Source organism: Pantherophis guttatus, chromosome 2 (genome assembly GCF_059756535.1).
Source record: "Pantherophis guttatus breed Tessera chromosome 2, ASM5975653v1, whole genome shotgun sequence".
Taxonomy (NCBI): Eukaryota; Metazoa; Chordata; class Lepidosauria; order Squamata; family Colubridae; genus Pantherophis; species Pantherophis guttatus.
The window spans coordinates 20,403,459-20,425,444 of NC_142064.1; the positions used below are offsets into that span (position 1 = coordinate 20,403,459).

Genomic DNA, 21,986 nt, shown 5'->3' on the forward strand with positions numbered 1-21,986 from the left:
GAGATTGTGCCTGTGTGTTCTTTGGTGGTTTGCAGTTCCTGTTCATTCTTCTGTTTCATTTACAACAGAGTTTGTCAAACTTGGCAGCTTTAAGAAGGCTGGGAAATTCTGTGAGTTGAAAGCCACACATTTTAGAGTTCCCAAGTTTGACCAACACTGATTTACAATATCATCTAATACAGAACATCAAACTGTCCCAATATTTTCCTGTGTCAGGTCAGTTCCATTGTAAATGGTTAGATTACATACACTTCTGAGTTTTAAAATGGGATCCACATCCTGCATAAAGTTGAATAAATGACATCTCCACTTATACAGCCATCATTAACTGTTTCTCCTGCATTTATCTGATGTTATGCAGTACAGAGTGGGAGACGCAGCCCTATTTATGGGTTTTCAGTTTAGGAAAGCTCATGACGTGAGCTGGGAAACATAATAGTTATAATGTCATTTGGGGAAAATTGAAAGAAGTACACTTCCTAATTTTCCAAGGGACAGAAATCTGATAAGGCTCTTAAGATGCTATTCTAAATATCTTGAGCTTTCCTGCTACTGACAAATTGGGTGAGGGGCCTCAGTTTCTTCCCTTTGGATACAAGGTAAAGGTAAAGGTTCCCCTTGCACATATGTGCTAGTCCTTCCTGACTGTAGGGGGCAGTGCTCATCTCCGTTTCAAAGCCGAAGAGCCAGCGCTGTCCAAAGATGTCTCCGTGGTCATGTGGTTGGCATGACTAAACGCCAAAGGCGCACAGAACACTGTTACCTTCCCACCAAAGGTGCTCCCTATTTTTTTACTTGCATTTTTTACGTGCTTTCAAACTGCTAGGTTGGCAGAAGCTGGGACAAGTAACGGGAGCTCACCCCGTTACGCGGCACTAGGGATTCAAACCGCTGAACTGCCGACCTTTTGATTGACAAGCTCAGCATCTTAGCCACTGAGTCACTGCATTTAAGCTTTACCTTAAATCTGAACACTGAAAACTCAGGAGAAAGACAGTCATGTTGAACCCAAGTGAGATGTCAACAAGTTCCAAATTCTGAACTAGGACTCTGGATCGGCAAAGGGGCGCACATGCCAGAAACCGGGCTGCGCAAACAAAGCCCAATCCGTGGAGATGCAGGCAGCATGTGAAACCACATACCTTCCAGTCCACGGTACAACTTCTCCATGGAACTGGTCCCTGGTGCCAAAAAATGGGGGGGGGGGGGCACTGATATAGGAGACTGTGATGTCCAGTTTTTCATTCCTACAACAGGAGTCTCCAATCTTTCTGGCTTGGCAGACTGGCAGAGGGGATGGCTGGGGGAGAGGGGATGGTTTCGTGTGCGTGCACACACTGCTTTCACGAATGCAATTTCGTGTGCATGCATGGCACGCTCACCCACTTCCGCACCCCAGAATGCCAACGTGGCTCAGCATTAGTGTTGGGACCCCTGTCCTACAATGAACAAATAATTTTTCCCCCAGAAGTTCTTCAAAAACACATTCAATGGTTGTCTCTGAACATCCAGCACTCATAAACAACCCTGGTTCTGCTGAAACAAGTCACTTCCTAATTTACTGTATTTTTCAGAGTATAAGGCGCACCTTAGTTTTTGGGGAGGAAAATAAGAAAAAAGCTGATTGGCAGGTGGATTGGTCTCCCAGAATACCCCCAATCAGCTGTTCCCAGAGGTGAATTTTAGCAACAGGTTCCTTGGTTGTGAGCTCTGTGCCTTGCTTTTTTTTTTTTTTTTTTCTTTTTTTCCTGCCTCTGAAAGCCTCTGAAACAGCTTCAGAAAAAAAGCCTCTGAAGCTCTGGGGGCTTCTTTTCTAAAGCTCTGTTTGAGGGCTTCTTTTTTGAAGCTCTGTTTGGGGGCTTCTTTTCTGAAGCTTCTTTTCTGATGCTTTTTTCAGCCTCTGAAACCTCCGTTTGAGAAGCTGGGCGGGGCGGGGCTACATTTGGACTATAAGACGCACCCAGGTTTTCACCCTCTTTGGGGAAAAGGTGTGTCTTATACTCTGAAAAATACGGTAAATACATTATTTCTCCATTAGAGTGGTGCAGTGGCCTAGAGGTGGAGCTCTCACCTCACAATCAGGCAGCTTTGAGTTTGATCCTAGGTAAAGACAGATATTTCTCTCTCTGGGCACACTGAGAATATATCTGCTGAACAAAACTCCACATTGGCAATAGGAAGGGCATCCGGCCATTAAAACACTGCCAGCTCCATTCAGTTGCCCAGACTCTACCCTGCAAGGGATTATGAGGTCGTTAAACGATGATGATACAATACACAGGGCTGAAAGTATATTACAGTAGCAATCCTTGAGGTGCAAAATGGCTCTGCATTTACTTATTTTACTTATTCAGCTCAATGGCTGTTTAAATTCAAATGATGTGAGTGGTTTAGCAATAATTTTAAAAAGGAACACTTCATAAGTGTGCAGAAGACAGACTCTAAATTGCAACATGACAACCTACAAGGGGCAACTTCTACCCTACCTCAAGGCCTGGGAGAACAGCCAAGGATTCATTGATTTTCAGAACGTCCTCAGGTGGGAACCATATACAGTAAATCTCTTGGGGATGCTGTTTCATGGGCAGGAGTTGCATACTAGAGATTTTTTTCCTTCCGTATGGACACCAGTTAGTTTGCGTGCATGCATGTGTGCTTTTCTTCCGCATCTTACGCACAATATGTAGTCTTCAGTTGCCTATGGTCCATGACTACACTAGTACAATGTAAATGCTGAAATCTGGAACAAACATTTAATTAAGAGAGTCAAGATCACCACCCACAGATAATACTACTTATTCAGGCATGATGTACTATTTGGTGATTTCATAGTGACTCACAACTCTCCCTTCAGCTTTCTCCATGCTGTCAGAAGACAAGAAATTTCATTGAATCTTCTGACAAGTACGTAGAAAATAGCTTTTCTGTGTTCAAGAAAGGGAAAAATAATCTGCATTAGGATGCAAATTATAAGAATGATCCCTGACTTGCTTTCATCTGTAAAGTTTTGAAGAAAAAGGCTGGAAGATAGAAAAAGAGGGAAGGGAGTCTTAACCTAGATAGACGACGGGCAAAAAATAGAGACTACATTTCCCTTGGACATAGATAGGAAATAATGTACACATCACAATTAATGTTCCAGCGTGACCATATAAAATACTTGTAATATATCTGCCCCCTATGTAAACCTTTGCAGATGTAAGCACTTCATAAATTAAGCAGGAAAAAATGCCATTCTATTTTATAAGCTGGGAAACAGAATTTTAAGTAGCAAACGGCAATTACATATATTAAAGCTTTACTTGAATAGCAAGAATAGGATTAGCTATATACAAAAGCTATATATATGTATTTAATGCAAGTCCCCCCCCCTCCCCAAAAGCAGTAAACACAATTCAATTTGTGAATCCATTTTCTGCTCTTTGGGCTGTAAATTGAACTGTCATTGCTTTTCAACAAAATCCTGAGAATATACGGGATTTTCTGGTAGAGATCTTAGCCATTTTTCAGTTGCATTTCTTTTAATGCAATTTATCTGGGCAGAAGCAGCACTGAGATTCTAAGAAGCCAGTTATAAGGGTTCTCTTATAATAAAAAGTCTTCTGTTTTCCTTGGTGGAAAGGAAGATCTCCAAAGGGAATATTTTTGCAGTTGTATTGGTAGAAAAAGAGATAAAGTCAGATCACTTGACATTCTTTCCTGATTCAAGAAAATTAATGTCTTTCTAAAAGGCCATTTCCACTATATTATCATGGGAGCCTTTTGGATACTATTTTCAACATTACTGAAAATACAGCCTATGAATAAATGTTGCTTATTTAACTACTCCTTGAAATCACTGGTATGAATCTACGTGTCTTCCAGGTTTCACTGTTCTTTCTGGCCAACAGATGGCAGGACAATTCCTGCAAATAAGGGGAAAAAGTGGACCTGCCGAACAAATTCTCCCGAAACTAGTGACCGAAGAATCTTGATAACACTGTTCAATTATGGTTGAAGCGATCTAAGGCTTGTGCAAGTAAAAACCATGATTGATAATTATTAAGGTAAAGGTTTGCACCTCACATATATGCTAGTCATTCCCGACTCTAGGGGGCGGTGCTCATCTCCGTTTGAAAGCTGAAGAGCCAGCGTTGTCCGAAGATGTCTCCGTGGTTATGTGGCCGGCATGACTAAATACCAAATGCACATGGAGCGCTGTTCCCTTCCCACCAAAGGTGGTCCCTATTTTTCTACTTGCATTTTTTACGTGCTTTCGAACTGCTAGGTTGGCAGAAGCTGGGACAAGTAATGGGAGCTCACCCCGTTATGCGACACTAGGGATTCGAGCTGCTGAACTGCCAACCTTTTGATCGACAAGCTCAGTGTCTTAGCCACTGAGCCACCATGTCCTCTTTGATTTATTACGCATCATCAAATTGGTTTTTCCCCCCCCTCCTAGTGGCCATAATCCTCTCCCCAAAAATTGGGAGAAAATTGGGGAAGAGCAGGGAGGGAGCAAAAAAGGAAAGAGGAAGTATTGACTCCAGCCATGGTCTGTTACTATATTTATGTTTGTCCACTTAGGTTTTTGTGTGTGTGTGTGTGTGTGTGTGTGTGTGTGTATTTCTGAGTTATGTGTGTTTTGTGTGACTAGTATTTTCAGTGTTAGGTCTATTAGCCTTTTAGATTTTATACATACAATACACTGTTTTCCTGTGACCCTCTTGTGGGTTGATTAGGCTGTTGAGGGTTGAGGATCTTATACAGGTATCTCAATGAAGAATGTGGGAAATCAGATACCAGTCCAATCCAACAAATCTTACTTGATGTTTTTTTCCAGAGTTAGTGACAGGTGAATTGTTTTGAATGCTTGACCACAAGCTGAACATAACTCATTAGTAAGAGACTGGTAGAAGGGCAAATACAATTCTTGGCAGAATTGGAAGAAGCTTTGTATCAAAAATGTGGGACTACTACTCAAATTGTGGAAACCACAATTGGAATTCTGTGTTGATTCTGAATGCTCCTTTTCCAGAGGGCTATTGACAGGTGGAGAAGGTTCAGAGGACTGCAATGAGACTTAAGAACATGGCCTCTGAGGACAGGCTAAAGCAATGGTTCTTAACCTTGGCAGTTTTAAGATATGTGAACTTCAATTCCCAGAATTCCTCAGCTAACATGGCTAGTTGGGGAATTCTGGGAATTGAAGTCCTCACACCTTAAGGTTGCAAAGGTTGAAAAATACAGGGCTGAAGGAACCTGGGATGTCCTAGTTTGAAGAAAAAAGTAAGGGGAGGCATGATAGCTGTGTTCAGGTTCAGCTGTAGGGAAGATGATCATAATTTTTTTCCCCTGTGCCCACAGAAACTATGACAAAAAGCCATAAATATGAACCAGTGGCAAAGCATTTTGATCACGCGACTATGGGGGCGCTGAAAAAGTCGTAACTATGAAAAACAGCCCATAAGCCACATTTTTCAATGCTGTTGTAAATTTGAACAGTCACTGAACACTGTTGTTAAATGGAGGACTACCTTTATAACAAAAATGTACAGCGGTGGAACAATCTATCTGCCTATTTTAAGAAAAGACTGGACAGTTAGTTTCAATATTGCAGAGCTCTGAATTGGAAGATGATTCCTTCCAACTCTATAATGCCATGAAATTGATTACGACCATTTTCAAGTGCATCTTTAGGCCTCTATGTTGTTGTGGCCCGTACGTGGCCTGTGCAGCTAGTAGCTGATTCAGACAGCGAGGAGGCTGGTGTGGTGCTGCGCCAGCAGCCTGTGCAGCTGGCACTCGAGTTGGACAATGAGGAGGCTGGAGAAGATGTGGTACCAGAGGCGGGGATTCAGCCAGGGCCTTCAGAACCTCCAGAAGCTCCCATAAGTGAAGAGGAAGAAGAGGAGGAAGCCTCTTCTTGATGCATGGGCGTGCAGAGCTGCCAAAAGGCAGGAGTGGCTCCTCTGGAGGAGGTCTCCTCAAGAGTAAGGCTTGGGGCTAATTGGCCACTCCCTTAGCCTATTTAAGGAGGAACGCCAACTGAAGCAATTTGCAGGGAACAACTTCGTTCACATACCTTCGTGTCTTGTCTTGCTTATCTTATCAGCTTCCTGCAAATTGCTTCTGGGCATTCTGCCAAACACAGTAAGCTTTCAGTATTATTCTTTGAATTCTTGGCAGCTATTAATGCAGTTAATTAACAGCCATTGTTGTAAAAAACTGGTTTATTTAGTAAACTAAGGTTTGAACAGACTTTGTGTGTGCTGCGTTCTTTGGGGTCCATAGCTAGGGCAGAACAATGTTTGATAGCTTTGGGCAACCAAGAGTGTCTGATGAAGACAAGCCAGTTGCTCTCATCTTTGGCTGGCTAGATGCAGCTCATTATCTGTGAACAGAAAGACTTTACCTGTTGACCTTCAAAGCTCTTGTTCATGTGCTTCGAAGCAATGCCATTCACCATACAGCCTTTCATGTAGAAATCCAATTAAACCCTTCGCAGCATCAAAGAAGCAGACACACTTGAAGCATGACCAAGGGGCCGTATGGCTTTCCCTAGTTTACAAATTAAAGCCTTTTTAGCAAAATATATCAAGTAATATTTTGAAAAAAGCAATACAGCCAGCATTGCACAGCAACACCCTGATAAAACATAATTTCAAGATTACATCATCCATTCATTTATACAAAAAATGTGTACATGTTTGCAACACTGGTTTCATCCACTAGCTTAAGCTATGATTTATTTAACTGTTTTTTCCCCCCACTATACCACAATTAGCTAGGTTGACATGCTAAGATCAAAACTCCAGGATTATAAATGGTGATGGTAGAATTCATCCATTGCAATGGATATTATTTACTTGGCGTTCGCTTAGTATCTTCTTTGAACCCAGCCGTAAAAAGAATGTTTTAGATGCCATACAGGTTTTAGCACCATGGTATAATAGCACCATACTGAAGAACAAAATTGATTAATTCAGTTAGAGGTATAAATCTGTTATACACAAATATAGCAACTTTTACAATTCTTCACATGTAGAATTTCAGAAGAAGAATCCTAGGAAGGGAAAGTATTGTCTGAAAACCTCCCATCAATTTTTTTTAGTATAAGTCAGGGGTATCAAATTCAAGGCCCAGGGACCGGATCCGGCCTATGGGGTGCTTAGATCTGGCCCATGGGGCTGCCCTGGAAACAGCAAAGGACCGGCCCGCGATGCACCTGCCAGTGAAAGCTCTGTTTCCACTGGCAGAGGGTTGCAGGAGGCCGTTGCACCTGAAAACGGAGGTCAGGAGCCCATTTTCACTGGCAGTGTTAAAAAGCAGTGTCACTCACCCCCAACACAAGTGACATTGAGCTGGGCATGCCCACCGTGGCCAAGCCCCCCCACCCCAGCAGTGAAATTCAGCAGGTTCTGACAGGTTCTGGAGAACCAGTAGCAGAAATTCTGAGTAGTTCGGAGAACTGGCAAATACCACTTCTGGCTGGCCCCCGAGTGGGGAGGAAATGGGGATTTTTCAGTATCCTTCCCCTGGAGTGGGGTGGGAATGGAGATTTTGCAATATTTTTCCCTGGAGTGGGGTGGGAATGGAGATTTTGCAGTATACTTCCCCTGCCATGCCCACCAAGCTACGCCCACAGAACCAGTAGTAAAAATTTTGAATTTCACCACTGCCCCACCCTTGAGGTCAAACACAACCCTGATGCGGCCCTCAATGAAATCGAGTTTGACACCCTGATATAAGCCATGCAGGCTGAATTCAAAAAATATCTGGAGAGCCTCAGGTTCTACAACTGTAGCTTCAAAAATGACAATATATATATTTATATATATATATATATATAAATCTTTTTTCTATTTCCTGTAGAGCTTTCTTGCCAAATCAGCATAAAAACTGATTCATTAAAGCAAGAAAACCTATTTAAAGTGGGCCAGAAAGTTTGAGCCAGGAGCGACCCAGAGAAGGAAAATGAAATTAAAGGAACTGCCAACAGGTACAGAAAAAAATAAGGATAATATATAGAACATACAAAAATAATGATGTCCAATGTTTGAAGAGGCCGTCTTGCCTCTGGAAAGGTTTAAATTATAGGTCCATAGAGCATGCTGGAAATTATAGACGAATTTTCTTTATTTCCCAAGTCCATCTTAGCAAGTTCAGTTTTTATTTGGATAATGATTCAGGTTTGGTTAATTCTCATTGCGGCCCATTGCGTTGACAGTCAAGGATCTTTTGCACGTTTGACAGCACTGAATCCTCACTGAGGGCGCAGAACATTTGCCAATATCTCGCACCTTCTCGCAGAAGTTCACGGATAGTCTGTCCTTGCTGCAAGATGAGCCTGTAAATGTGCATGAATACAAAAAGAAGTTACTGGGGTTTCATGCAACAGAGTTAAGATAAGACAAAATATCAGAGAGGAAATGAAAGACACCCAGCGATAAACAAAAAGTAAAGATCAAGAGTCAGATAGTTAGAACTTAGAAAAGGTTAGAGGAAGGATAGAAGAATAGAGAGGCATAAGCAAAATAGAAGATTAAGAAAGAAATAGGAGGCATAGGATAAATTAAATGGTTCTAAATAAAAAATGACAGGTAATCTTTCGTGACAAATGTTTGTAATAAAAGACTTTTCTAGCTGGAATTAATGTGTATACAACCACTCTGGAATCTGCACCAATCTGGAATCTGTGACAATAAACAGGTAATCCTCGATTTACAACAGTTTGTTTAGTGTGTTTTTAGTTACAACGGCACTGAAAAAATGGATTTGTGACCATTTTTCACACTTATGACCGTTGCAGCCTCCCCAGGGTCATGTGATCAAGATTTAGATGCTTGGCAGTTGCAGTGTCGCCACTTGTTCCAGGGTCCTGTGATCACCTTTTGCGACCTTCTGATGAGCAAAGTCAATGGGGAACTCAGATTCACTTAACAACCATGTTACCAATTTAATAACTGAAGTGCTTCACTTAACAACTGTGGCAAGAAAGGTCATAATATGGGGCAAAATTCACTGAACTGTCTCACTTAGCAACATAAATTCTGGGTGTAATTTTGGTTATAAGTCGAGGACTATCTGTAGTTGACAATGCTTAGTGTTGAAAAACAATCATTTGTTGGTCCAAACCAGCTTCTGAAGATGAAATGACAGGATATGTGAGGCAATAAATAAATAAATAAATCTTGTTCAACGCAAGGAACGAAATATCTCAGACCAGCTGGATGTGGGAAAATTGAAAATTCTGATTTGGAGGATGACACGTTGAGAGAGGTTGTGAAAAAATGAAAAGTCTATTTATTATTGCAATCTATTGTAATAGCATGTATTTCTTTGGATGTCTTTGCTCTTGATTAGTTTTTGCCATGAACGTATGACCCATTTTATTATAATAATAAACAGCTTCTGTAAGTGCTCTCAGGCTGTTTGGGAAAGATACACACACACACACACATACACCCACTTACATGTGTCTAATGAAATTTTTCTTTGTGGAAATCTGATGCTTCCTCCTGGATTAATCAATGTGTACATTAGAATATCATCCTCCTTCAGTATTTGTAATTCTAGGAAGTTTGTGATATACCAGGGGTGAAATCCAGCAGGTTCTGACAGGTTCTGGAGAACCGGTAGCGGAAATTTTGAGCAGTTCAGAGAACCAGCAAATATCACCTCTGGCTGGCCCCAGGGTGGGGTAGGAATGGAGATTTTGCAGTATCCTTCCCCTTCCACGCCCACCAAGCCACACCACACCACACCACGCCCACCAAGCCAAGCCCACAAAACTGGTAGTAAAAAATTTTGGATTTCACCACTGTGATATACCTTTTCAGCCCAAATGAGTGCAAAATACATTTACAAATGCTCATTTTATGCTAAATCTGTTATGAAGCATCTACTTCATGGTAACAGGTCTTCTGATATTGTGTCTCAAATAGTTCAGAACTAGTGAATATACCATGATATGTACACTTGGTTAATTTCAATGGGTTAAAATTGAGGGGAGTTATCAGTGTGTTATGAAAACCGATCCCATTTGGCTAATTTATGATCTAATATATAATGTGAACTCAGACATATAATGTGAATGGGTTATTTCCACAGCCTAGATAACCAAGTTCTATGGGCACAGCCAGTGTTTAGACATGCAAATACATCCACATATATTAAAAATACATATTCCAATAACCTTTTCTTGAGATTGCTCCCCATCCTAAAAGTCAGAGATTAATCCAAAAATATATCAACAAATGAAACTGTTTGCTCTTTGGAATGAGCAACGCCAGAAACTCTCCAATGGACCAGCTTGTAATATAGAACTGCCTGCCATTTTGCACCCGGGATAGTTTCCTTAGAGAGATCTTTGCTGGAATATACTCACCAGTATTTACCACACATTTTTGTAGGTTGCATTTCTGAGAATCTGGAGGCCTGGTCTCCCGCTCGCACCGGTTCTCCTCCTTGGTCGCAGGGTCGTCCACCCTGATGCACTGCACTGCTCTTTTCTGAGTACCCCCTCCACATGAAGCTGAGCACTGGAAGACATTTTGAATGACCAAGCACACATTCCAAGCACAAAGGTTTCATTGATTGGGAATTAACACCATGCCCTGTGTCCTCACAATAATTAGCTTGGCAAAGCTTTGCAAGCTAACTATTGACTTAGTAGACATTCCAGAGGAAAACTCTGCAGCTCTGGACCAGGAAGTTATTAACAGGAACTCCTATATCATTCCCGCTCCTGTGACTTCCTTCCTTCCTTCCCTCCCTTCCTAAAACCAAGATGCTCTTGGTCTTGCCACTTATCCCATCAGAGTAGCTGAAAGGAATGGAAAAGAAAGGAATGGAATGGAATGGAATGGAATGGAATGGAATAGAATAGAATAGAATAGAATAGAATAGAATAGAATAGAATAGAATAGAATAGAATAGAATAGAATAGCAGAGTTGGAAGGGACCTTGGAGGTCTTCTAGTCCAACCCCCTGCTTAGGCAGGAAACCCTACACCACTTCAGACAAATGGTTATCCAACATCTTCTTAAAAACTTCCAGTGTTGGAGCATTCGCAACTTCTGGAGGCAAGTTGTTCCACTGATTAATTGTTCTAACTGTCAGGAAATGTCTCCTTAGTTCTAAGTTGCTTCTTGCCACCGCTGCTCCCTGCCACCTGGAACTGGCCAAAAATGCAATGCATGAAGGCCAAAAACTGGGTGTGTGGAGGCCGAAAACATGATACCGAGGCTGAAAACACGACGCATGGAGGCGGCGATTGGCAGGGCCAGATTTAGATGAAAAGAGGCCTAGGCTATTCCACTTATGAGGCCCTTTCACCTATAGTGAAAGTGTAATTTTAATTTTGCTAACAATTTGAATGTAGGCCCCTCTTGATCTTGAGGCTGAAGCCTAGTTAGCCTATAGGAAAATCCGGCCCTGGCGATTGGCGATGATGTGCTGTGGCGATCCCCGCAGCCTGGAATGGGTCTAAAACAGAGCGTGTGGAGGCCAAAAATGTGACACGCTGAGGCCGAAAATGGCCAAAGGGTGGGGGCCAGCGAGTGGGCAGGGCTTCAGCAACATTTGGTATATAAGACGCACCACAGTTTTCACCCACTTTTAGGGGGGGAGGGAAGTGCATCTTATATGCCGAAAAGTACAGTAAATAATCAGAATGATACATTGTACCTCATTCCAGGACTCTGTGTGCCACATGAAGCATGGATCCATGTTACAGCTCATGTTCAGTACTGGCTGGCTTTGCACGGCCTGGCAGTGGAACGGCCTCAGGATTCTCTTTTCTCGCACATCAATGCAATGCGCATCGCGGGTCTTGAAACCCCCTCCACAGCTGGAGGAGCACTGTGTAGGGAACAAGGGCAAAAAGGTAACCTCTGTGGCTTCAAAGATCCCTGAGAGGCATTTGTTTTCTAAAGCACAGGGCAATTGTGTGATGCCATGCAGAAATAGGCGCTCCACAGGACTTCTCTTGCTGTCCAGGTCCAGACAGAGAGGAATCCTTTTTGAACTCCTTTAAAAGAGCTGTTTGAGTAGCTTTAAAGGGAAACAAATGACTAGAACATCTGCACAAGGCTCAACTCTGTTAATCTGTTAATTTGAAAAGATGTACTTTGAGGCTTTAAAAACAAGCCAAAAAAGATGTTTCTCTATCCAGTGGAGAGTGCTAAAGAGCCGGAGCAGCAAATTTTCAACAAAATTGCCGCTTGTGGACAAATCTCCTGAACTGGGCATGGATTTTCATAGAGAAAGCAGCATTCCCTCAAATAGCCTTTAAGTCATGGAGAGCTTTAAAGATAATGATTTCTTTGTATTTTCCAGAGAAATGAATTGGCAGTGCTTTAAGCACAGACAAAATGTGGTCAGCTTATGTTCTTCCCAAGACCATGTTGTCTACCAGCTGACATCTTTTCTCCCAGAAGAGTGTGTGTTACCACACTTGACCCTGGAGATTATTACAGCAGCATAATTTTAAAATATTTATTTTCCAGAAAGACATACAGTACAGTTGTCATATCAACCAAAGTTGATGAAATGTAGTTCTGGCATTAGCCATAATCTTGGAAGGAGAAAGGAAGACAGAGATTCAGGTCCCAAAGCATGGCCCAAATGGCATATCTGCTCCTTCTGGGAAAATATTATCCCACAATATTCAGAACAGGCAGACATACCTCCTTTATGTTCCTAATAATAAACACCTCTATCTTGTCTATGGGGATGCGGTGGCTCAGTGGCTAAGATGTGGAGCTTGTCGATCGAAAGGTCGGCAGTTCAGCAGTTCAAACCCCTAGCACTGCATAATGGGGTGAGCTCCCGTTACTTGTCCCAGCTTCTGCCAACCTAGCAGTTCGAAAGCACGTAAAAAATGCAAGTAGAAAAATAGGGACCACCTTTGGTGGGAAGGTAACAGCGTTCTGTGTGCCTTTGGCATTTAGTCATGCCGGCCACATGACCACCGAGACATCTTTGGACAGCGCTGGCTCTTTGGCTTTGAAACAGAGATGGGCACCGTCCCCTAGAGTCGGGAACAACTAGCACATATGTGTGAGGGGGAACCTTTACCTTTACCTTTATATCTTGTCTAGATAGTTTCAAGTTGTTATTCTTTACCTAGCACATTACTGACTGCAGACAGTATTGAGGCACTGCCAAAGACCCAACCTGGCCACCATGTTATCTTACCACAATACCTTGCTCTGAACAAAGACCCTTTAGAGCAGATCTGTCCAACCTTGGCAATTTATGGTGAACTTCAACCCCCAGAATTCCCCAGCCATCATGGCTGACTGTGGAATTTTGGGAGTTGAAGTCCACAAGTCTCAAAATTGCCAAGGTTGGACACATCTGCCTCAAAGCAAAGTATTTGGACTGGCAAGGAGTCTGTTTGGCCTGATACCTCAGAGCCTCAACACCTCAGAACAATCTAGGACTCCTTGGACCAAGGTACCAAAGCAGGTGCTACAACATTGCAATAACAACCTAGGTAAGAGGGCAAAAATCTTCCAGCTTTCTAAATTTGAAGGAAGGATTTCAGTCTGCCTTACGAAAAGATCCGATTGGCCAAGAGGGTGTGACTGCAATTAGGGCCACCAAATCTGGGGTTACAAAAATCTAGAACAACCAATTGATGGCAGCAAAAGGAAACAAAACATTAGCTCTTTGGAATCACCTCATGATCAACTGGATTTTTTTTTTTTTTTGCAGCTCAGGTCTGAAATAATGGGAAGCAAGACAGCCGGCTTATGGAGGTTTTCCAAGAAGCTAGATTTCTGAAGGAGAGGCAATTGATGAAAAAACCCTGACAATTTAAAACTTGAGCCGCTCAGCTCTACAGCACCATTCAAGACTGCACTGCATTCTGTCAGGGAGGAAAAGGTGAGAAGTATGTGTTTGCAGTTGGAGTTGCTTAAAACAAGATACAGTAGGAAGTTAGCACCCACCCCTCTCCTAGAAAAATGAAATATTTTAGGAAATATTAAAAGGGCAGAATATTTCTCCTAAAAGGGAGGCAGAAACTTAGTCCACCCTCCACCTTTGTCAATGGGCCATTAAGGCCTGGGCCAGTCTATTCTACATAACAAAGATCTACCTCCTTCAGGCAGAGTCATAGTAGGAATTGGCTAAAGCCCTTTCATTCAGGGGTGAAATCCAGCAGGTTCTGACAAGTTCTGGAGAACCAGTAGCGGGAATTTTGAGTAGTTCAGAGAACCGGCAAATACAACCTCTGGTTGGCCCTAGAGTGGGGTGGGAATGGAGATTTTGCAGTATCCTTCCCCTGCCATGCCCACCAAGCCACGCCCACCAAGCCACACCATGCCCACCAAGCCACGCCCACAGAACCAGTAGTAAAAAAATTTGGATTTCACCACTGCTTTCATTACATCATCACCCAGCAAGAGTCAACCAAGCTTGGGATGCAGGAGTTGCCCCTGCATGGCCCCATGGGAATCTAAGAACCAATCAGACTACAAGCTCAAATTCAAAAGCCCAGAGAGGGCATATAACCCAGACACTCTCACATCTCTTCCCTTTTTTCCCCTAGGACCTCAAACCATATGGTCCTGTCCGCCATTAAAAACCATCTTTCCAAGCAGTCTCCGTGTTTCCAGTGTCTTTCTTTCCCAATTGGAACTGAACCCAGATGGACATTTCTTCCAACAGTACATTGGATTCTTCTGAATGAGAAGCACATAAAGTTCAAGTCTTGAAGAACAGAAACTCCACCCTCCCAAGTCACGTCTCTAACTTCTTCAAGTTGAACATTGTAACTTCTGTGGAAATTCTAAAAAGAATATGTTCACCAATGTCATTATTCCCAGGATCTACTTTTGATGAGAGCCTGGAATAACAACATGTGGGGAACAGTTGAAATTTAACTAATGAAATGTTTAATTTTGAAGTATCCCAATTGGTAAGAAAAATAATAACAGCCAAGATGAATAGGAAATGCTCTTTGGAAAGAGATCTATCTCACAATTAGCTTTGAAAATGTATAACTATTCTGATTATTTTCATTTTCAATGTTTGGAAATGATCTTTACATTTAAATTTTAAATCTTACCAGTGGCAATTACCTTATTCAGGTATAATAACACTGGGAAACTTGAGGGTAAGAGAAATTATGCATTTCAGGGATATGTTAAAATGTATTATTTCCCTCCATTACTTGCTTACGGAAAAGAGTAAATGCTTTTACTCAGGGTCAGAAAACAAACTCTTTTGGCTTCCAAAAAGCAGAAGTCCACAATAAATAATATGTAAAATCACAGTGGGCCTACCTTGCTCCAATTTCCTATTCTCCACTGAGCACATGGCCGAAGGTGGCATCTTCTGGCTGGATCGGGTTTTTTTATGTGCTGGCAGTCAGACTCATTCTTGGTGTTGCATTCTACGGGTCTCCAAAAGGCCCCAACACCACATGTGGTAGAACACTGGAAAATTGGAGAGAAATAATGCTGCCATTTTTTAAGGGTGCAGGAGAAAGAAATGAGAGATCAGACTTTCTAATTTTTCCTGACAGTAATTTCTTGACATTAAAAATCAATAGAATGGTTTGCCTCCTGGAGTTGTGGGTGCTCCATCATTGGAGGCCTTCAAGAAAAGATCATCTAGTCTACCCTCCTGCTTAAGCAAGAAGTCCTATCCTATTGCAGACAAATGGTTGTCCAATCTCTTCTTAAAAACTTCCAGTGATGGAGCACCACAACTTCTGAAGGCAAGTCGTTCCACTGATTAATTGTTCTAACTGTGAGGAAATTTCTCCTTGGTTCTAGGTTGCTTCTCTCCTTGATTAGTTTCTATTCATTGTTCTGCCTTCAGATGCTTTGGAGAATAAGTTGGACCCCCCTCTTCTTAATAAAATAAGTAAGGGATAACTATCCAATCTTAGTCCCAAAGGTGCAACTGGACTTTCTGGTTTTTCTTTGAAGACATTTCACTTTTCATCCAAGAAGCTACTTCAGCTTTGAAGCTGAAGAAGCTTCTTGGATGAAAAGCGAAATGTCTTCAAAGAAAAACCAGAAAGTCCAGTTGCCTCTTGAAAAAAGCACCTTTGGGACAACCATGACTTGGATGACTGAGAATCTCCATACCCAACCTTAGTATACTCTTTTTCAGTTCTAAAACATTTAATTGCTCCATATTCTATTCAAACCGTTGCTTCCCAATTATCATATATATTCAATAGACAGATGAGACGGGCCCATGATACCTATGATTCTTAAGCACTATCCACAAATTGTGGATGTCTACAAATACAAAAGCCTTTGCATAATCAAAAAAGCAAAAATGGACATTTGTTTTCTTTGCTTTTTCCATATTAGCAATGTGATCTCAAGTGTCCTTGCCTCGGAGGAAATCAGTTTCTATGTCTGGCAATTCTCATTCCAAGTACTGTTGAGGTAAATTAAGAAGTAATTATTGAATGACAGGTGTTGCTAAAGGACAATCTTCAGTTGAATTAATAGAAAATGAAAATGTTCATCTTGCCATATGTATTCTGTCTATCCTCCAACTAATTTTCTCAAGGATGCTTTTGCTTCCATTAAAGCTAGGCTAAATATGCTACTCAATGAAAATTCAGCTGAATTTCTTTCTAGCTTGAAGAAAACTTGCAAGGCAATATTCATTTGATTTGAAATTAAGTTGAAACATGCCAGTTGAAATCTAAGTTGAAGTCTACGGCAGTTAGTTTCAAAGAATCAAATGTGGTAGTTTTGGTACCTTGCCTTAATAAATATGGTTGGGAGCTTCTGTTCTGTCAGCATGGTCATACTCCACTCAGTATCAAGGATGCAGCTGTAGAGGTGGTCAACAGTATTAAGTATCTGGGGGTGCAGATAACTAATAATCTGAACTGGTCTCTTCACACGTCATCCTTAGTGAAGTATGTAAACCAGTGTCTCCATTTCCTGCGTCGGATGAGGAGAGCACATCTTTCTCCTTCTGTTCTGTCCACTTTTTACAGAGGCTCGATTGGGAGCATTTTAACAAACTGACTCACTTTGGTTTGGTGGTAGCAGTGCCTCAGATAGAAAGCCCATACAAAGAATGATGAGGACAACCGAGAAGATTATAGGAAGCTTGCTTCCCTTTATTCAGGATACTGCTTATAAGCTGTATGTGCTTAGAGCTTCAAGCATTGTTAGAGACCCCACACACCAACTTTAGGGTCTGTTTCTGTTGTTCCCCTCTGGAAGGAGGCTTTGATGTATCTCTAACAGGACTACCAGATTCTGGAACAACTTTGTTCCCTATGTCATCCGTCTGGTAAACTTGCAAAATTCATTTTTCTCGTCATGTACATTTATACATCCAAACTAGACTGCATTGTTTCTCTGTGTCATATAATGTATGTGGATATATACATATTTCTTTCTTTTTTATTTGTTTGTTTGTTTGTTTAATTATTTATTTATACTTTTATCATGTTCATGTAGTGTATATTGGAGGTGGTGACGGTTTGAGAGCTGTATGCAACGGAATTTCATTTTAATGTATGCCAATTAGTGTACATTTAAAGTGACAATAAAGTTATTCTAAATCTAAGTTTCTCTAAAGCCTCAAAGAGATAAGCAACAGCTGTGCACCACTATTCAATTGCCTTGAAATTCTCCATGCTACTTTATTAATTAATTTGACACATTTGCAGTGAAATGCAACATAGGAAATAATCAATTTCACTTTGCTCTGTAGCATTCTCAAGTATTATGAATTTCTTTGTGACAGCAGCATCCCGGATTTTCCCAGAGTTATAATTTGTTACCTAATATGTAGTTTCCAGCATTTAAATGCAAAACATTGCACACAGACTTGCTCTGTGAGCAAAATGGGTGGTTTCTAAACTTGATGAATAAATAAACCTTTGCATAATAAAAAAAGCAAAAATGGACATTTGTTTTCTTTGCTTTTTCCATATTGCATTGATAGTTGTAAACAACATAAGACAATACTTACCTCAGTCCAGTTTCCCACCAACCAATAAGCATTGATATGCCCGTTTCTGGATTTTGAATCTGAATCAGAGTCATTTAGTAATCTCGTTTTGAAAACATTCTCACTGTTCTTTGGCATCGTGGTGTCTCGCACAAATGGACTTTCCGTGGCCCAAGGGGTCGTTTCACTGAAAGAGGGCTTTGATGGGGTTGTATCCGCAGATTTTTCTTCTAATTTATTCTCTAGTGTTGGTTGTTCCATAATGGGATCTGATGTCACAGGCGAATTTATTTGTACACGAAGGCCTTTGAGATCTGTCGTTGTCAATGAAACCTCAGTTCCTCTTGTGGGGGTAACAGAAAATGGGTTGAGGTTATTAGACTGATCATCTGTAGATGAGGTTCGTGAGACTTTGCTTGTAGTGAATGTAAGGAACCTCTCTGTTGGTCTTTCAGTCTGAATGTAGTCTTTTATTTCTCCCTCAGTACTGTTGGGTGTTGTGTCATTTGCTTCCATTAAATAATTAGTCTTTGGATTATACATGGGGTCAATGGTAAAGGAATCCTTGTTTATGGAGCTATCTTCTGAAGATATGTTCCAAGCGGTTAGGAGAGCTCCGTGAGTGATGTTTTGCAATGCCCTGTTGGCACTAGTTACACCGGAGTAGTTGCTGGGCATGCTTGAGTGAATGGAATTATTTTGCAACTTTTTTACTTCCAAGTCTTCATTTGGAGAAGAATTTACAAGACTTATGGAAGTGGGTATCAAAGTGATGTTTCTGAGCCTGGGTATTATTGTTGAAGGGATCCTTGGTAATGGTTCTGGCGTGGCCAATTTTTTTGAAGGGCCTCTTCTGGGAATAGTCCCTATTCGTCTAATAATCTTTCCATTATGGAACTTGAAACGAGTCATCAGCAATCTTTGAGTGGATAGGCATTGCTGTAAACCACACAGAGCTTTAGAATGGGGTTTCTTCGAAATGTCACATGGTTCCCCATTGTTTTTGGTACAAGTGACATAACGAGTACGTACTCCTCCACCGCAGGTAACTGTACACTGCAAAATAAACCACATTTACATATCTCATCCCCTCCCACTCCAGTGAGCCAAATAAAATACCTAACTTGCTTTTTAAATGCAATGTGTGAACCTAGCTAAGGAAGCCATTTGAATCTTGAACGTGAAATCTATAATTTAATTTACACCTGGCTTTGCCCAGGATATTTTGAAATAACGCTTAACTACTGCATGCTGAGAAGAAAATACATATACCGTAGTAATATCCTTCTGATATGTCAGCATCTATTATGAATTTGGAAGTCTATTAGGCATTGCTGAACAGATCATCAGCCTAGTTACAATCCATTTTAAGCGGGCATTAAACAATGGAGCCACATCTGGAGGTGCTTCCCAAGGTATATGCTCTACTGATGCACAAGATCCTTAATTTAGATGTTATGTTTCATCAATGCTATTAGCTGAAAATAACATTTAATTAACTTGTTCCAGATCTCAAGTTTTCATTTGCCTAGAAATTAGAAGAGACTTGATGGGTTGTATAAAATCAATCAGCGGAAGAATATTGATGAAATCATATCCAATGTTATGCTTCATTTAATTTATTATACAAGGGAAGAAAAAGCAGCTTGAAGCTGTATGGGTTAAAAGGTATTCTTGTGTCCCCTACTAATAACAGCTAAGGTATAAGAGGGTTTCTTAATAACAGGAGGCAGCAAACCTTTAAGCATTTTTTAATTAAAGAACTGCATAGAAATTAATTTTTAAAGCAGGAGGCATATTTGGTTTTATTGGGCAGAGACAGGCCAATTCAATGCATAGTCATTGCTAAGTTTGCTTTACTCTTATACTCTAGGTCAGGGGTGTCAAACTCATGTCGTCACGGCAGCGTCACATGACGTATTGGGACTTTTTTCTCTTCGCTAAACTGGGCGTGGGCGTGGCCAACATGTGATGCATCCAGCCCCGCGGGCCGGGAGTTTGACAGCCTTGCTTTAGGTCAGTGATGACTAACCTTTTTGCCGTCACGAGCCAAAAGCGGGAGGAATGGGGGGGGGGGCCTGCGCACGTGTGTGCCTACACTCATAATTCAATGTGCCTCGACTCCCATGCATGCATGCGTGACACACACACACACCCCACGGTCCCCTCACTTTTGGCACGTGATGGCATGGTAGGCAAGGTAGGCCCATTTTTCGCTCTCCCCAGAGGCTTTCTAGGAGCCTGAGGGAGGGCAAAAACAGCCTTCCCCACCCCCAGAGGCCCTCCGGAGGCCGGAAACAGCCTGTGTCCCGACTTCCAGTGGGCCCGGAAGGCTCAAAAATCAGCTGGCCAGTGCGCATATGCGCGCTGGAGCTTAGCTAGAGCAATACTCATGTGCCCACCGATATGGTTCCGCGTGCCACCTGTGGCACGCATGCCATAGATTTGCCATCACGGCTCTAGATTGAAGTTTTTTGGCTTTTTAAATCTGCATGAAAGCCTAAATTTAAATACTAATTATTCATCCCCTAATAAAATGAGCATTTTTAAATATACTTTTCTCATATTTGGCTATAAATATATTTGATTATGTCTTTATGCAAAAGACATCAGAAACAAACATACCGAAGACACAAACTGCCAATCTTCATTCTTTTTCTGCCTTCTTCCTTAATTAATGGGTTTTCCAATTCTTAGGGGTTTTTTATTAGCATAGGCAATCCCCAGCTTAAGAACATTCAATTTACAGATAATTCATACATACAAATGAGCTGCCTATTACTAAAAATGATAACATTGTCCTTCCTTGAGTTGATGAATCACTGAAGCTCTACAATATTTGTCAGCACTTCAACCTGCATTTACTCTAGTGCTGACATAAGGAGAAGAGGGGGCAGCTGGCAAGAGGACGCTTGACTTCTCACCTACTTATTTTCCCTGAAGATATTATCCCCTAGAGATGGGAGGGGGGACATTCCTGGGAGCTGAAGTAGTAGATATGGGGAGAGTGATTTGGAAGATGGCCAATGAGACGCAGAGAATTGGGGAACGGAAAGGGAAGGTTTGGGGTCAGGAAGTCAGTGTTGGCTACGCCACAATCGGGGACAGATTGTCGTGCTTAATAAATGAAAGATTTCATCAAAGACTATTTGTTTGGAAATGCAATTTATTTTATTTGAGACGACACCGAAACCTGACAATATTTTTATAAACCACTGAAGTCAAGAATTCTTAATAACCTGTTCTTAATTCTTAACCTGTTTTCAGTGGTTTATGAAAACATTGTACAGCTTCAATGGTTCAGCGGTTTGAGGAAGAGAAAACACTACACACCATTTTTAACAATAGGCAGTCTGTTAATATGCACTGTATGAGTTTCAACTTTCATACAAGGTTAAGTTAGAGTTAGGGAACTGAATTTGTTCTTAACCCAGGGACTGCCTGCCATTTTTTTTAACAACTGCCCTACTCCAGTGGTGAAATCTGAACTGGTTTACTACTGGTTTGCTGGCTGCGCATGCGCAGTGGACACCACACACCAAATGTGAGGTGCTCATGGGCAGTGCACGCCAAGCGGTAAGTAGAAGAGCATGTGACGGGGGAGGGGGTTATCAGCTGTGGCGCACAATTTTTTTTTTACTTTTAAAAGCATTTTTTGTACAACCTCTTCAGCCAAAGAGGTTGTTAAAAAAATGCTTTTAAAAGCCTTTGACGACCAGGCAACTCAGCTGGGATCACCAGAGGCTTTTAAAGGCATTTTAGAATGCCTTTGTAAGGCATTCTACAATGCCTTTAAAGGCATTGTAGAAAAAATGCTTTTAAAAGTAAAAAAAAAAAAGCCTCTGATGATCGTGCGGCTCAGCTGGGCACGAGGGGCGGGCAGGGATTTTTGCTGCCGGTTCTCAGAACCACCCGCCGCCATCTCTACCGGATCGGGCAATCCGGTCCAAATCGGGAGCATTTCACCCCTGCCCTACTCTCATTCCAGATGAAAATTTTAGGAAGAAATCATGAGTTAATTTTGGTGTGAAATGAGTGTGCTTTCATTTCTG

At 41.5% G+C, this 21,986-nt stretch overlaps 1 protein-coding gene across 4 annotated transcripts in view; it reads right to left on the reverse strand.

Moving 5' to 3' along the window:
• Positions 1-6,194: 6,194 nt before the first annotated feature.
• Positions 6,195-21,986, reverse strand: part of ADAMTS12 (ADAM metallopeptidase with thrombospondin type 1 motif 12) — a 177,935-nt gene continuing 162,143 nt past the window's right edge. For all 4 annotated transcript variants that reach the window (XM_087885638.1, XM_034442423.3, XM_087885636.1 and 1 more), the window contains 5 exons: positions 17,956-18,990; positions 15,279-15,431; positions 11,671-11,844; positions 10,370-10,523; positions 6,195-8,329 (listed from right to left, as the gene is read on the reverse strand). In XM_087885638.1, the coding sequence (XP_087741764.1) occupies positions 8,178-8,329; positions 10,370-10,523; positions 11,671-11,844; positions 15,279-15,431; positions 17,956-18,990 (1,668 nt within the window). In that variant the 3' untranslated portion in view covers positions 6,195-8,177. The remainder of the gene's footprint in view (positions 8,330-10,369; positions 10,524-11,670; positions 11,845-15,278; positions 15,432-17,955; positions 18,991-21,986) is intronic.